Source organism: Rhineura floridana, chromosome 9 (assembly GCF_030035675.1).
Source record: "Rhineura floridana isolate rRhiFlo1 chromosome 9, rRhiFlo1.hap2, whole genome shotgun sequence".
Classification (NCBI taxonomy): domain Eukaryota; kingdom Metazoa; phylum Chordata; class Lepidosauria; order Squamata; family Rhineuridae; genus Rhineura; species Rhineura floridana.
This window is the reverse complement of record NC_084488.1, coordinates 126,513,699-126,528,757: the sequence shown is the minus strand read 5'-3', so window position 1 is coordinate 126,528,757 and position 15,059 is coordinate 126,513,699. Positions and strand designations below refer to the sequence as shown.

The window sequence follows — 15,059 nt, the reverse complement described above, 5'->3', positions numbered from 1 at the left end:
CGGAACCATCACAAAGTGGTGCCCCCAACACTCAACTCAGACAGTCGCCCCAGAAGGGTACCATGATTGGTGGTATCAAAAGCCACTGAAAGATCAAGGAGGATCAATAGAGTCATACTTCCGCTTTCTCTGTCCTAATACAGGTCATCGTACGGGGCGACCAAGGCAGTTTCTGTACCAAATCTGGGCCTGAATCCCAGCTGAAATGGAATTAGAAAATCTGTATCCTCCAAGAGTATCTGGATATGTTTGGCAACCACCCTCTCGAGAACCTTGCCCGGAAAGGGGATATTTGCCACTAAAATTATTAGGAACTTCCAGGTCCAGGGAAGGCTTCTTCAGGAGTGGTCTTACTACTGTTTCCTTCAGTCAGCCCGGGACCTCTCCTTCTTGGAGAGAAGCATTAATTAGCTCCCTGGCCCATCCAGCTGTCCCCTGCTTGCCAGATTTTAACAGACTGGAAGGGCAAAGGTCCAAGACACAAGTAGTTGCACAAACCCGACCAAATACTTTGTCCATGTCCTCAGGCTGCAACAACTGAAACTCATCCAACAACATCAGACAAGAAAGCACTCCAGACAGTCACTTGGATTATCGGCATCAACAATAGAGTCCAAATCACGGTGCACGGAAGTGTTTTTATCCTCAGGATACTTAGCAAACATGTCACAGTGGTATTTAGATGGCTCTACCAACTTCCTAGGGTTAGTCTGTAATAACTCTTAGCTGCTCTAAACAGGTCTGCTGGATGGCAAGCTGAGGATGCAGCGGCGGCAGAGAAGTAAGTTTTCTTCACCGCCTTCACTGCCACTGTGGAGGCTCGAACATGAGCACGTGCCAGGGATTGATTGCATTCATGGGGAGTTTTTCTCTACTTGCATTCAAGCTGTCTCCTTTCTCACTTCATTGCTCTTGGCTCCAGAGTATACCATGGAGCGTTCTGAGCTTTGCCAGTTGGGGGAGAGCACTCAGATGCAATTGTGTTGGTTGCCCAGGTAATTTGTATTCCACAGATCACCCAGGGCTTCGACAGAAGAGCTGTCCATGCCAACCTGAAAACTACCCAGAGCTCTCTGAAAACCAGTAGGATCCATTAGTCTCTGGGGGCGTACCATCTCAATAGCCCCCCCCCTGCAAAGGGAAAAGGCCACAGTAAATCTAAAGCTCACCAGCAGGTGACCTGACCATGACAGAGAGACTGTTCCTATGTCCTCCTCCTTCAGATCACCCTTTCCCTGCCTGATTGAGAAAACCAAATCCAGAGTGTGCCCTGCTACATGTGTTGGCCTGGTGACATGTTGGGACAGCCTCATGGTTGTCATGGAAACTATGAAGTCCTGAGCCACCCCAGCCAGAGTGGACTTGGCATGAACGTTGATATCTCCCAAGCCTAAGAGGCTTGGGGTCCTCAACGCCACATCTGAGACTACATCCATCAGCTCAGGTAGGGAGACTGATGGGCAGTGGGGTGGACGGTACACCAACAGAATCCCCAATCTGTACCAGATACTCAGATGAGCAGAGGGCCTGGAGAGCAAGATGGCATTCTTACAGACCAGAGCAAGCTAAATGTGGGCTGGATGGAACAAGTATCAGGTGGATCCACAGGTGGCTCCAGAATCATACCCAAAGAGTGCTTATCAATGGTTCCTTCTCCAACTGGGTGGAAGTAATGAGTGGGGTACCACAGGGCTCAGTCCTGGGCCCAGTGCTCTTCAACATTTTTATTAACGACTTGGATGAGGAGGTACAACCCTGGACTTAATCCTCAGTGGGGACCGGGACCTGGTGCAAGATGTAAGTGTTGTTGAACCGATTGGGAGCAGTGACCACAGTGCTATTAAATTAAACATACATGTAACTGGCCAATTGCCAAGAAAATCCAACACGGTCACATTTGACTTCAAAAGAGGAAACTTCACAAAAATGAGGGGATTGGTCAAAAGAAAGCTGAAAAACAAAGTCCAGAGGGTCACATCACTCGAAAATGCTTGGAAGTTGTTTAAAAACACTATATTAGAAGCTCAACTGGAGTGCATACCGCAGACCAGAAAAGGTACCGCCAGGGCCAAGAAGATGCCAGCATGGTTAACGAGCAAAGTCAAGGAAGCTCTTAGAGGCAAAAAGTCTTCCTTCAAAAAATGGAAGTCTTGTCCAAATGAAGAAAATAAAAAAGAACACAAACTCTGGCAAAAGAAATGCAAGAAGACAATAAGGGATGCTAAAAAAGAATTGGAGGAGCACATTGCTAAGAACATAAAAACCAACAACAAAAAATTCTATAAATACATTCAAAGCAGGAGACCATCTAGGGAGACGATTGGACCCTTGGATGATAAGGGAGTCAAAGGTGTACTAAAGAACGATAAGGAGATTGCAGAGAAGCTAAATGAATTCTTTGCATCTGTCTTCACATTGGAAGATATAGGGCAGATCCCTGAACCTGAACTAACATTTGCAGGAAGGGATTCTGAGGAACTGAGACAAATAGTGGTAACGGGAGAGGAAGTTCTAAGCTTAATGGACAATATAAAAACTGACAAATCACCGGGCCTGGATGGCATCCACCCGAGAGTTCTCAAAGAACTCAAATGTGAAATTGCTGATCTGCTAACTAAAATATGTAACTTGTCCCTTGGGTCCTCCTCCGTGCCTGAGGACTGGAAAGTGGCCAATGTAACGCCAATCTTCAAAAAGGGATCCAGAGGGGATCCCGGAAATTACAGGCCAGTTAGCTTAACTTCTGCCCCTGGAAAACTGGTAGAAAGTATTATTAAAGCTAGATTAACTAAGCACATAGAAGAACAAGCCTTGCTGAAGCAGAGCCAGCATGGCTTCTGCAAGGGAAAGTCCTGTCTCAGTAACCTATTAGAATTCTTTGAGAGTGTCAACAAGCATATAGATAGAGGTGATCCAGTGGACATAGTGTACTTAGACTTTCAAAAAGCGTTTGACAGGGTACCTCACCAAAGACTTCTGAGGAAGCTTAGCAGTCATGGAATAAGAGGAGAGGTCCTCTTGTGGATAAGAAATTGGTTAAGAAGCAGAAAACAGAGAGTAGGAATAAGCGGACAGTTCTCCCAATGGAGGGCTGTAGAAAGTGGAGTCCCTCAAGGATCAGTATTGGGACCTGTACTTTTCAACTTGTTCATTAATGACCTAGAATTAGGAGTGAGCGGTGAAGTGGCCAAGTTTGCTGGTGACACTAAATTGTTCAGGGTTGTTAAAACAAAAAGGGATTGCGAAGAGCTCCAAAAAGACCTCTCCAAACTGAGTGAATGGGCAGAAAAATGGCAAATGCAATTCAATATCAACAAGTGTAAAATTATGCATATTGGAGCAAAACATCTTAATTTCACATATACGCTCATGGGGTCTGAACTGGCGGTGACCGACCAGGAGAGAGACCTCGGGGTTGTAGTGGACAGCACGATGAAAATGTCGACCCAGTGTGCGGCAGCTGTGAAAAAGGCAAATTCCATGCTAGGGATAATTAGGAAAGGTATTGAAAATAAAACAGCCGATATCATAATGCTGTTGTATAAATCTATGGTGCGGCCGCATTTGGAATACTGTGTACAGTTCTGGTCGCCTCATCTCAAAAAGGATATTATAGAGTTGGAAAAGGTTCAGAAGAGGGCAACCAGAATGATCAAGGGGATGGAGCGACTCCCTTACGAGGAAAGGTTGCAGCATTTGGGGCTTTTTAGTTTAGAGAAAAGGCGGGTCAGAGGAGACATGATAGAAGTGTATAAAATTATGCATGGCATTGAGAAAGTGGATAGAGAAAAGTTCTTCTCCCTCTCTCATAATACTAGAACTCGTGGACATTCAAAGAAGCTGAATGTTGGAAGATTCAGGACAGACAAAAGGAAGTACTTCTTTACTCAGCGCATAGTTAAACTATGGAATTTGCTCCCACAAGATGCAGTAATGGCCACCAGCTTGGATGGCTTTAAAAGAAGATTAGACAAATTCATGGAGGACAGGGCTATCAATGGCTACTAGCCATGATGGCTGTGCTGTGCCACCCTAGTCAGAGGCAGCATGCTTCTGAAAACCAGTTGCCGGAAGCCTCAGGAGGGGAGAGTGTTCTTGCACTCGGGTCCTGCTTGCAGGCTTCCCCCAGGCACCTGTTTGGCCGCTGTGAGAACAGGATGCTGGACTAGATGGGCCACTGGCCTGATCCAGCAGGCTCTTCTTATGTTCTTATGTACAGAGCAGGCTTATCAAATTTGCAGATGATACAAAATTGGGGGGCATAGCTAATACTGTGGAAGACCGAAACAAAATTCAAAGGGACCTTGATAGGCTGGAGCATTGGGCTGAAAACAACAGAATGAAATTCAACAGGGATAAATGCAAAGTTCTACACTGCACAGTTATAAGATGGGGGATACTTGGCTCAGCAGTACGACATGCGAGAAGGATCTTGGAATTGTCATTGATCACAAGCTGAATATGAGCCAACAGTGCGATGTGGCTGCAAAAAAGGCAAATGCTATATTAGGCTGCATTAATAGAAGTATTGTTTCCAAATTGCATGAAGTATTAGTTCCCCTCTATTCAGCACTAGTTAGGCCTCATTTTGAGTTCTGTGTCCAGTTCTGGTCTCCGCACTAAGAAGGATGCAGACAAACTGGAACAGGTTCAGAGGAGGGCAACAAGGATGATCAGGGGACTGGAAACAAAGCCCTATGAGGAGAGACTGAAAGAACTGGGCATGTTTAGCCTGGAGAAGAGAAGACTGAGGGGAGATATGATAGCACTCTTCAAGTACATGAAAGGTTGTCACATAGAGGAGGGTCAGGATCTCTTCTCGATTGTCCCAGAGTGCAGGACATGGAATAATGGGCTCAAGTTGCAGGAAGCCAGATTTCAACTGGACATCCGGAAAAACTTCCTAACTGTTAGAGCCATACAACAGTGGAACCAATGACCTAGAGAGGTAGTGGGCTCTCCGACACTGGAGGCCTTCAAGAGGCAGCTGGACAGCCATCTGTCGGGAATGCTTTGATTTGGATTCCTGCATTGAGCAGGGGGTTGGACTTCATGGCCTTATAGGCCCCTTCCAACTCCATGATTCTATGATAACCTCCCCTCCCTAGTCCTCAAGTCTACCATGGTGCTGAACCAAGTACCCTGGTAGGCATAACTGGGAGAAGCTAACCCCACCCTGCTTTCCCTCCCAGGTCTTGGTTGTATATGCCAAGTCAGCATCCTCATCCTTGATTAAATCGTGGATGAGAGAGATTTTATTGTGGACCAACCTGGCATTGACAAGCAGCAGCCAGAGACCTCAGGACAAGCTGGCGCAGCCCCTGCCAAACCTTTGTCTGGAGGAAAGGTGGAACACAGCCCAGGCTGCAGCTGCCAGTGCCACAGTCCAGACTTCAGCTATCTGGACCAAATTCCCCTCAACTGGCTTGCCCTTGATCCAGTGCCATATCTCACTTTACTTGAGAGCAGTGGAATTGGGCTCCCCCTCTGTTAACCCAGAGCCGTCCAAAATTCATTCTTTCAGGCACATGATAGACTATAATAGCAACTCCTGGCAGACAAAGCAAAAAAAATTCCCCACTCTCCAGCAGATAAAAAATAAAAATAAACGCACACTTAAACAACCCCTTCACCAGCCTATGGTCATCTGTGTTATCCTGGGAATGTCCTTCCCCTCCCCACCCCGGAATCTTGGCCCTGATGCCAGCCACTGCCAATCAGTGGGGGAATGGGCTTTCCTCCAGGGATGGGCTGATGGCTCTCTTCCCCTTACAGGGAGAGGCAGCAGCAGATGCAGAGCAATAGTAGAGAGCAAGAAAGTGTCACTGCTCTGCAGATGGTCTGGCTGCTGCACCCCTCCTGTTGCTGCTGGGGGCAAAGTTGATCTGACAGGCATGAATGTATGCGGCACAGACAGAAGGACTTGAACGTCCAGCATTTTCCAAGCAAGCATCTTTAGCAGAATTAGCAAAGAGCACAGAACGTACAAGAACAAGGTAACACATTACTTCAATATCCCTCCCCTAAAGCACTGTGATTGGAGAGTCCTAGTAAAATCATTTCCTCTGCCTGGAAGGTAGATCTGTCAGTCACAAAAGCTCTCCCTCCCCCCACTCCTCACCCTGGTGCTTCCCTTCTGTGGCAAGCCTTCGGGAAAGTGTTTCCATTTCTGCAGACATGTTCTGCAGTGCTTTTTAAACGTTCAAATCTCTGAAGTGCCCCATAGTGCCTTCTCCCTTTTTTATCCGCGCAACTACCCTGTGAGGAACGTTAGGCTGAGGGATAGTGACTGGCTCAAGGTCACTAAGTTAGCATCTTTATTTATTATTTGATCTATATCCCGCCCAGATTACCTGCAGCTTCTCTCTGGAGGCAGGCAGGGGGTCCCAGTCCTTGCAGCACTTACCAGGGATTTCTGCTGTCTCAAAAGGCAGCAACCAGAGGCACGAGCAGCAAGCACCCAGATGCTCAGAGACTCACTCCTAGGGTAGGTCTCCTCCAGTCCCCTGGTGCTGAATAGAGACTAGAACCCTGCTCTCTGAGGTCCCCATCCAACACTCTAACCACTACACCACATTGGCTCTCCTGGAAGTTGCTCTCCTGTTGTGCTTCAGTATTTTGCAGTCCTACCAGACTCTCTTCTGCCTGTGAGCACCTGCCAAGTTGATGGAACACTTATGGAGCCTTCCTTTGTGCAGAGAATTTGGCTCCTGCCCTGACCATTTATGAGCATGTAAGAGTCCAGTTCTCTCCACACCAGGTTGAAAACATACCTGGCAGTGACTTTCTGTTGCTTCTGCCACAATTGATTGGCTTAATCTGAGAACAGGAAGCTAAAATGGGTTGGATGGTCCCCGTGAGCCCTCTTTGGATGCCTGCCCGTCAGAACCGCAGCAAATAAACTGCTTTGAGTGATGATAGCTTCATTTATAAAACACAAGCTCCAATGAAATCTGAAATCAGTTTTCAGGAATGTGTGCTGAAGAAATGGTATGATGTCAGCGGAGAGGGCTTTGCTTGGTCTGAAAACTCTGTGAGCCTTCAGGAAGGTAAACTAGAGCCGGGTGAACATGATCCTCTCCCTGTGCCTGGCATTTATTGCTGGCCAAGGATAATGGAGCACCGCATGGTTCTGTTTTGGGGGACCAGCTTGTGACCTGCTGCTTGGAAGGCTGGCTAGGCTGCTGGGCTAGAGCATGCTGGGTAAGGCCACCATACACTGAGGTCCCCCTGTCATGAGGAGTTTCTGGGTCCCATCAGTGCCTGGTTCAGGGCTGATTCCCCTTCCACTCAACTCTAAGCCAAAGTCGCTTGGAAACAGACCCACTTTGGGGAGGGGCCTTAGCTCAGTGGTTGAGCTCATCCTTTGCATGCAGAAGGTCCCCAGTACCCGCCCTGGCATCTTGCCAGATAGCAGGGGCTGTCAAGGATCTTGGCCTAAGTGCCACTGTAGGCAGAGGAGAGAGTCCTGAGCGAGGCGGGCAAATAGCCTGACCCACTGGAAGGCAGCTTGCTGTGTTTATTTGCCCTTTACAAACTGCAGTGATGAATGTTGAGGCACTGAGAGACCTGCAGGGAACATCCTTTCTCTTCCCTGGTGCAGGATTCCGTGCTGAACAGGCATGTAGATTTGCCCTCAAGGCAGCCGCATCATGGAGATGCTTCCTCCTGATGGAAGAGAGTAGACTGTTCTGCCTCTGTGGCTGGAGAATGTTTTGTTTCTCTGCATTGCTGCCACCTGTGGCCAGGCAGCGTGTGTGTTCCACCTGGTGGTGGGGTGGGGAGCCCTTGCAACCTGGAGGCAGGACATTTACAATAATAAACGCTCCTCCCTGCAGAGCAGTTGTAGGAGGAGCTGCCACGTGGGCCTTCTGCGCTGCTCTCTGGACCACGTGGCTTCCACACAGAGACAAAGTGGCTGTTTCTTTCTCCTGCATCAATGTGACTAAGAACCAGCATCATCAGGGAGCCTGCTTTAGTGCTTAACTAGCACTTTACATCTCCAAGGTGCTGCTCAAACATTAATTAATCCTCACTATGTGGTAGGCACTAAGTATTACATTATGTTATAATTGCACTTTGCAGCATGTAAACTGACAAAAATTACGGAGAAGTTCATTGCCCAAGAAACGCTGTGGCGGAGGTGGGAGGAGAGGGTTCCTTCCCGTGAGCGGCTCAGCCTTTTCCTACCTCCTGATTGTTCTGTGGTTGCTGGTGTACAGGCCTCCCCATTTTTGAGGGCTGATTCTAGAATGATCAAAGGAAATAATTGCCAATAAAACTGGTGAGGTTGTTAGTGATCATTTCTACCACAATTTAGATGTGCAAAGTGCACTGCCGTTCTCCCTCTCTACTATGTTGGGCAGGGATGGAGAACCTATGGCACACCTAAAGTTGTTGGACTCCCAGTCCCATCACCTGGTGCAAAATTCCATCTTTTATTTTATCTTGGTCAGTGTATTCCTCTGTTGATTATTCAACATCCCTACTCTTGGTTTAAATTTCCCTTTAATTTCTCTAATCTTTTGGAATAGGGCTCTTGTTCTACCTTTTTATTATCTTCTATTTCTATACAATAACTATTGTAATAGTTCTCTTTGTCCCTATGTGTTTGTTGTGTTATTGCATTTAGGGTTGTAACCGTGTTTCTCCTTTTGCTTTTGCTTTCCTTCTCTCTTTAACCATTTTAAGAGTTTCTTCAGTCATCCACTGAGGTCTTTCTCTCTTTTTAACGAGTGGTATTGTCTTTTTGCATTCTTCCCTGATAATGTCTCTGACTTCAATCCATACTTTTTCTGGTTCTCTATCAACTAAGTTTAAAGCCTCAATTCTGTTCCTTATTTGGTTTTTATATTCTTCTGGGATGTTAATTAAATTTTATTTTGGCATAAAATAAAATGGTACCTGGTCCAGCATCAGGGTAGACCTGAGGGTCGGGGACGGGGGGTTGCTGTGGTCTATAGGAGCTCCACCTTCCTCTGCAGGCACCCTGTCCATGTGACTACTGGTCTGGAGTGTTTGCACCTTATGTTGGGTCAGCGGGACAGACTGGGGATTCTGTTGGTGTACCGCCCACCCCGCTGCCCAACAGACTCCCTAGCTGAGCTGACGGAGGTGGTCTCGGGTGTACTGTTGAGATCCCCCAGACTGTTGGTTCTGGGGGATGTCAACATCCATGCCGAGGCCACCTTATCTGGGGCAGCTCAGGATTTCATGGTCTCCATGACAACCATGGGACTGTCCCAGTATGCCATTGGCCCAACACATGTAGCAGGGCATACTCTAGATTTGGTTTTTGCATCTGGACATGGAGTTGGTGATCTGTCATCACTGCTTGCTGAAGTTTAGACTTACAGCGGCTTTTCCCCTCTGCAAGGGTGGGGGACCTATCAAGTTGGTCCGGCCCCAGAGACTAATGGATCCGGATGGTTTCCAAAGGGCTCTGGGGAGTTTTCCGGCTGATAGGGCTGGCGCTCCTGCCGAAACCCTGGTTGAACTGTGGAATACAGAAATGACCCAGGTGGTTGACATGATTGCTCCTGAGCGCCCTCTCCTGTGTAGAGCTCGTATGGCTCCATGGTATACCCCAGAAAAATATAGGAGACAACTTGAGTGCAGATGGAGGCAAACTCCTAGTGGATGCAAACTCGTAGTGGATGCAATTATACACTGGTAAGTGCCTATGGTAAGCTGTATTTAGGGGCAGTGAGGGCAGCAAAAAACCAATATTTTGCTGCCACTATCGAATTATCACTCTGCCACCCAGCGGAGCTCTTCAGAATTGTCCGGGAACTATTACACGCTGGCCCCAAGGACATGGTAGATCCATCTGAGGCCCGCTGTAATGAATTTGCTAGGCACTTCCAGGATAAAACCTTTAGCATCCTCCAGGACTTAGACTCCAGTGTTATAGCAGGTGAATCAAACGAGGTATCCAGAGCACAGCCTTGTCCCGATTTCTTGGATGAGTTTCAGTTGGTGCAGCTTGAGGACGTTGACAAGGTGCTTGGACAGGTTTGTGCAACCACTTCTGTGCTGGATCCTTGCACTTCTTGGCTAATAAAAGCTAGCAGGGATGGAATATTCGGCTGGGCCAGGGAGGTGATTAATGCCTCTCTGCGAGAGGGGGTAGTCCCTGGCTGCCTGAAAGAGGTGGAAGTGAGACCACGCCTGAAGAGGCCCTCCCTGGACCCAGGAAATCTTAATAACTATAGGCCGGTAGCAAATGTTCCATTCCTGGGCAAGGTCCTGGAACGAGTGGTTGCAGGCCAGCTCCAGACACTCTTGGATGAGACTGATTATCTGGATCCATTTCAGTCGGGTTTCAGGCCTGGTTTTGGCACGGAAACAGCCTTGGTCACCCTGTATCATGACCTTTGTCGGGAGAGAGACAGGGGGAGTGTGACTCTGTTGATTCTCCTTGATCTCTCAGCGGCTTTCAATACCATTGACCATGGTATCCTTCTGGGGAGACTGGCTGAGTTGGGAGGTACTGCATTGCGGTGGTTCCGCTCCTACTTGGCAGGTCACCTCCAGAAGGTGGTGCTTGGGGAACACTGCTCGGCACCCTGGACTCTCCAGTATGGGGTTCTGCAGGGGTCAGTTCTTTCCCCCATGCTGTTCAACATCTACATGAAACCGTTGGGTGCGGTCATCTGGAGCTTTGGAGGGCGTTGCCATCAGTATGCTGATGACACACAGCTCTATTTCTCCTTTTCATCTTCTTCTGGTGAGGCTGTCAATGTGCAGAACCGGTGCCTGGCTGCGACAATGGACTGGATGAGGGCTAATAAACTGAGGCTCAATCCAGACAAGACTGAGAGGCTGCTAGTGGGTGGTACTTTTGACCAGATGGTGGATGTCCAACCTGTTCTGCATGGGGTTGCACTCCCCCTGAAGGAGCAGGTTCGTAGCTTAGGGGTTCTCCTAGAACCATCTCTGTCACTTGAGGCTCAGGTAGCCCCAGTGGCACGGAGTGCCTTCTACCAACTTCGGTCGGTAGCCCAACTACATCCCTATCTGGACAGGGATAACCTGGCTTCAGTTGTCCATGCTCTGGTAACCTCCAAGTTAGATTACTGCAATGCAGTCTACGTGGGGCTGCCTTTGAAGACGGTTTGGAAACTGCAGCTTGTGTAAAATGCAGCGGGCAGATTGGTAACAGGGACCAGACGGTCTGAACATATAAAACCGATTCTGGCCCGCTTGCATTGGCTACCTGTATGTTTCCAAGCTCAGTTCAAGGTGCTGGTTTTGACCTATAAAGCCTTACACGGCTTGGGACCACAATACCTGATGGTACGACTCTCCCTATACGAACCCACCCGTACACTACGTTCAAGATCAAAGGCCCTCCTCCAGGTGCCTACTCCAAGGGAAGCTCGGAGAATGGCAACAAGGGAGAGGGCCTTCTCAGTGGTGGCCCCCAAATTTTGGAATGATGCTTGATGAGGTGCGCCTGGCGCCAACACTGTTATCTTTTTGGTGCCAGGTCAAGATTTTCCTCTTCCAGGCATTTTAGCATGTGTTTTAAATTGTTTTTATATTGTTTTAAATTTTAAAATTGTATTTTAAATTGTTTTTATAAGATCTGTTTTAAATTGTATATTTGTTTTAATGTTTTTGATTGCTGTAAACTGCCCAGAGAGCTTCGGCTATGGGGCAGTATACAAGTGCAATAAATAAATAAATAAATATTATGATTGCTTTGTTCTTCTTTAGCTTTACTCTAATTTTCGATATAACCAGTTCATGATCTGTACCGCAGTCTGCTCCTGGTCTTGTTTTTGCAGAAAGTATGGAACTTCTCCACCTTCTGCTACCAATTATATAATCAATTTGATTCCTATATTGACCATTTGATGATGTCCATGTGTACAGCCATCTTTTTGGTTGCTCAAAAATTTGTTTGCAATAAACAAATTGTTGGCTTCACAGAATTCAATAAGTCTTTCTCCTGCTTCATTTCTGTCTCCTAAGCCCCATTTCCCCACAATTCCTAGTTCTTCTCTGTTCCCTACTTTTGCATTCCAGTCCCCCATTATTATCATCATATCTTGTTTTGGTGTGTGATCAATTTCCTCCTGTACTTCTGCGTAAAATCTCTCCAATTCCTCTTTTTCTGCGTTTGATGTTGGAGTGTAGACTTGGATGATGGTTATGTTAATAGGTTTCCCATTTAATCTCATTGATATCACTCGCTCAGACCTTGCGTTGTAGCTCCTAATTGCTTTTGCTACGTCACTTCTCACTATTAAAGCAACCCCGTTTCTTCTTGATTTCTCATTTCCTGCAGAAATATTTTGTAGTTGCCTGACTGAAAGTGTCCCATTCCCATCCATTTTTATTCACTCACGCCAAGTATTGTAATGTTGACACGCTCCATTTCTTGCTTGACAATTTCTAACTTTCCCTGGTTCATGCTTCTCACATTCCATGTTCCTATTGTATGCGTCATACAACTCCGGACTCTCCTTTCGCATCTGTGTGCATCAGCCTCTGGGCTTCCTTTCGGCTTTGACCCAGCTGCGTCATTAGTCACAGCGTTACTCGTACTTGTCCTTTGTTCTTCCCCAGTAGCTCCGTGAGTGCCTTCTGACCTGGGGGTCTCATCTTCCAGCACTATCTCATGTTGCATTTTGGATACTTTATCCATAGGGTTTTCGTGGTAAGAGGTATTCAGAGGTGGTTTACCATTGCCTCCCTCTGAATTTGGATGCATCTTAGTCTGGTGTCTCAGCTGTGACCATTCTGCCTTGGGTGCCCCTGCTAGGAGTCTAGCCTCTTGGTCTAGACTCCTGACGGCATTGCTCTCAGCTTCTTCAACACTCTCAAACCCCCTCACCACGTTAAGGTGTGCATCCTACAGGAGGCCCATTGTATACCAAATGTTTAATTTCAAAGATTGCAATCTCCCAAGAATCAGGTCTGTTTGGGGGCTATTTGGGATTGCGCCATTAGATGGGATCCTGAGCTGGTGCGGGGAGGCCTTCTGGCTTGGTCTGGCTGACCCTGCTATCCTCTCACAAATATAAGTCTGTCTCCCCCCCTTTCACTTGTGTTATCCCTTAAAGACATATTTCTGAATCTGAAACTGCCATCTTTCTCCCTTCTAGCTCTGACACTGCAAAACTTTGAACTTTCTGAACTGATCAAGTTCCCCTGTGCAGGCGGAAGCTCTGCCTACGTCCTGGCAGGGCTTAAATTAGGCTTTTAATTGCTTGTAATGAAACTGTGTTGGGGTAGCTGAGGAGATCAGCAGATATTTTTGTGGAGCTAATTTAGTCCATGTGACATTTCCTTGGACAGATTTCTGCTAACACGCAGCAGGGGCTGTGGTGGTGGAGTGAGTGGAGAGGCTGCTGTGCCCAAGAGCAGAAGGGAACGGGATGTATTCTGTTTGTCTTCTCTTCCCTCTCGCGCTGCTCAGACAGTTGCTCTTCCCTGTTTCCTGAGCGGTTCATATGCTCCATAAGTCTGATGCTGTGGAGGCAGAGGAGCCTTGCGTGCCCCGTGCCTTGAGTGGCTCCTCTTTGCCTCTCCTGGATTGTGTGCTCTGGCTGTCACCAGGTCACTTGGAGGTGTTTGCTCTGCAGGGGCCTTTCAGTGGACAACTTGCTCCCTGCTTACGCTGGGCTGGGTGGGTTTGCTGGCTGTTTGCATTACAGGGGGTGGGCTGATGGCCTTGTGGGCCTTCTCACGAGGGAAGGGAAAAAAACAGTTGCCAGGATGTTGATGCAGTTTCCAAAAGAAAGGAAAGAGGCACCGCTCTTGTTGGAGCTTTACAGGGTATTTATTTTCAGGGTAATAAAACTGACAGAAAAATTAAGGCGTGCATGCAGAGAGTAGAAGCATGTCAATCTTACTATAGCAATGGCACCAGAGAGTGGTGTTCTCTGGGTCCATGCAGACTTCAAGTGGCTTTCAAGAGGGAAGAACATGGACCAGCTTTTGCAGGCTGAGAGATGAGTGATGAGAATATAAAACGGACAGGGATGTGGCTGGTCCTAGATGTGAGTCTAGATGTAAGTCCTAGATGTTGTGATGCCTCTCCCCACCCCAGTCCATCCATCTTGCAAGATTTTTCTGCTCCGTGTGTAGGCAGAAGGGCAATAGATAACTGGTGGTTCTTCCTGATGTTTCTCAGTCCCTAAGAAGAGCCCTATAGCTGGATCAGGCCAATGGCCCATCTAGTCCAGCACCCTGCTCCCACAGTGGCCAGCCAGATTGCCCGAAGAGAAGCCCTCAAGCAGAACCTGAGCACCAGAGCACTCTCGCCTCCTGTGGTTTCCATCAGCTGATACTCAGAAGCATGCTGCCTCTGGCCTTGGGTCAGAGCATAGCCATCATGGCTACTAACCACTGACAGCCTTGTTCTCCTCCATGAATTTGTCTAATCCTCTTTTTAAAGCCATCTAATTTGGTGCCCATCACAGCCTCCTGTGGGAGAAGGTCCACTCCCGTTTCCTACTATTTATCCTACTATCATTCACTCCCTCCCTCCTATCTTGACAGTCCCATTCTCTACTCCCCCACCCTGAAATCACTTACTTGGTCCCCCAGCGTGATGCTTTCACTGCTTCTCATCTGGGATGGGCCAGAAGATGGACATGCTATGCTCTCCTCTGGCACTTCCTGCTGGGATTCTCCGAAAAGCCCTCCCATGTCCCGTGATACACCAGAGTGCACAGGGCAAAAACTGTCTTTGCCAGGAGGTATTTTCTGCCTCTTGAGATGGCATTTTCAAAAACCTGAATATACAATCCAAACCTGCTTATATGACTTGCTGAGTAATATCACTGGCTTCTAACAGAAAACTGAACTCTGCGAACAAGTTTCTGTAGCAAAACAAAATGATGAATCTCTTAATTTGTCTTTTCAATAAACATCCCATCATCTCTGCAAATGATTAGTAACCCTTTTTGACAGATAGACCAGCAGCTCCTTTTTTGCAGTGTGATTGTTGTTTGTGATGGTTGTTTAACCAAATGCCACTTGTTCAGTGAGAAATAATTATAATTATAATTATTATTTGTTGAATTTATATTCTACGCTTCCTC

At 47.3% G+C, this 15,059-nt stretch overlaps 1 protein-coding gene across 10 annotated transcripts in view; it reads left to right on the top strand.

The window, feature by feature from the left end:
* SFXN5 (sideroflexin 5) overlaps positions 1-15,059 on the top strand; it is a 150,268-nt gene that overhangs the window by 17,393 nt on the left and 117,816 nt on the right. The window contains exon 1 of one of the 10 annotated variants that reach the window (XM_061583712.1): positions 5,870-5,996. The exons of the other annotated variants lie outside the window; for them this stretch is intronic. Coding sequence (XP_061439696.1) covers positions 5,899-5,996 — 98 coding nt within the window. The 5' untranslated portion in view covers positions 5,870-5,898. Of the gene's footprint in view, positions 1-5,869; positions 5,997-15,059 lie in introns of those variants that run through there. 10 annotated transcript variants of the gene reach the window in all.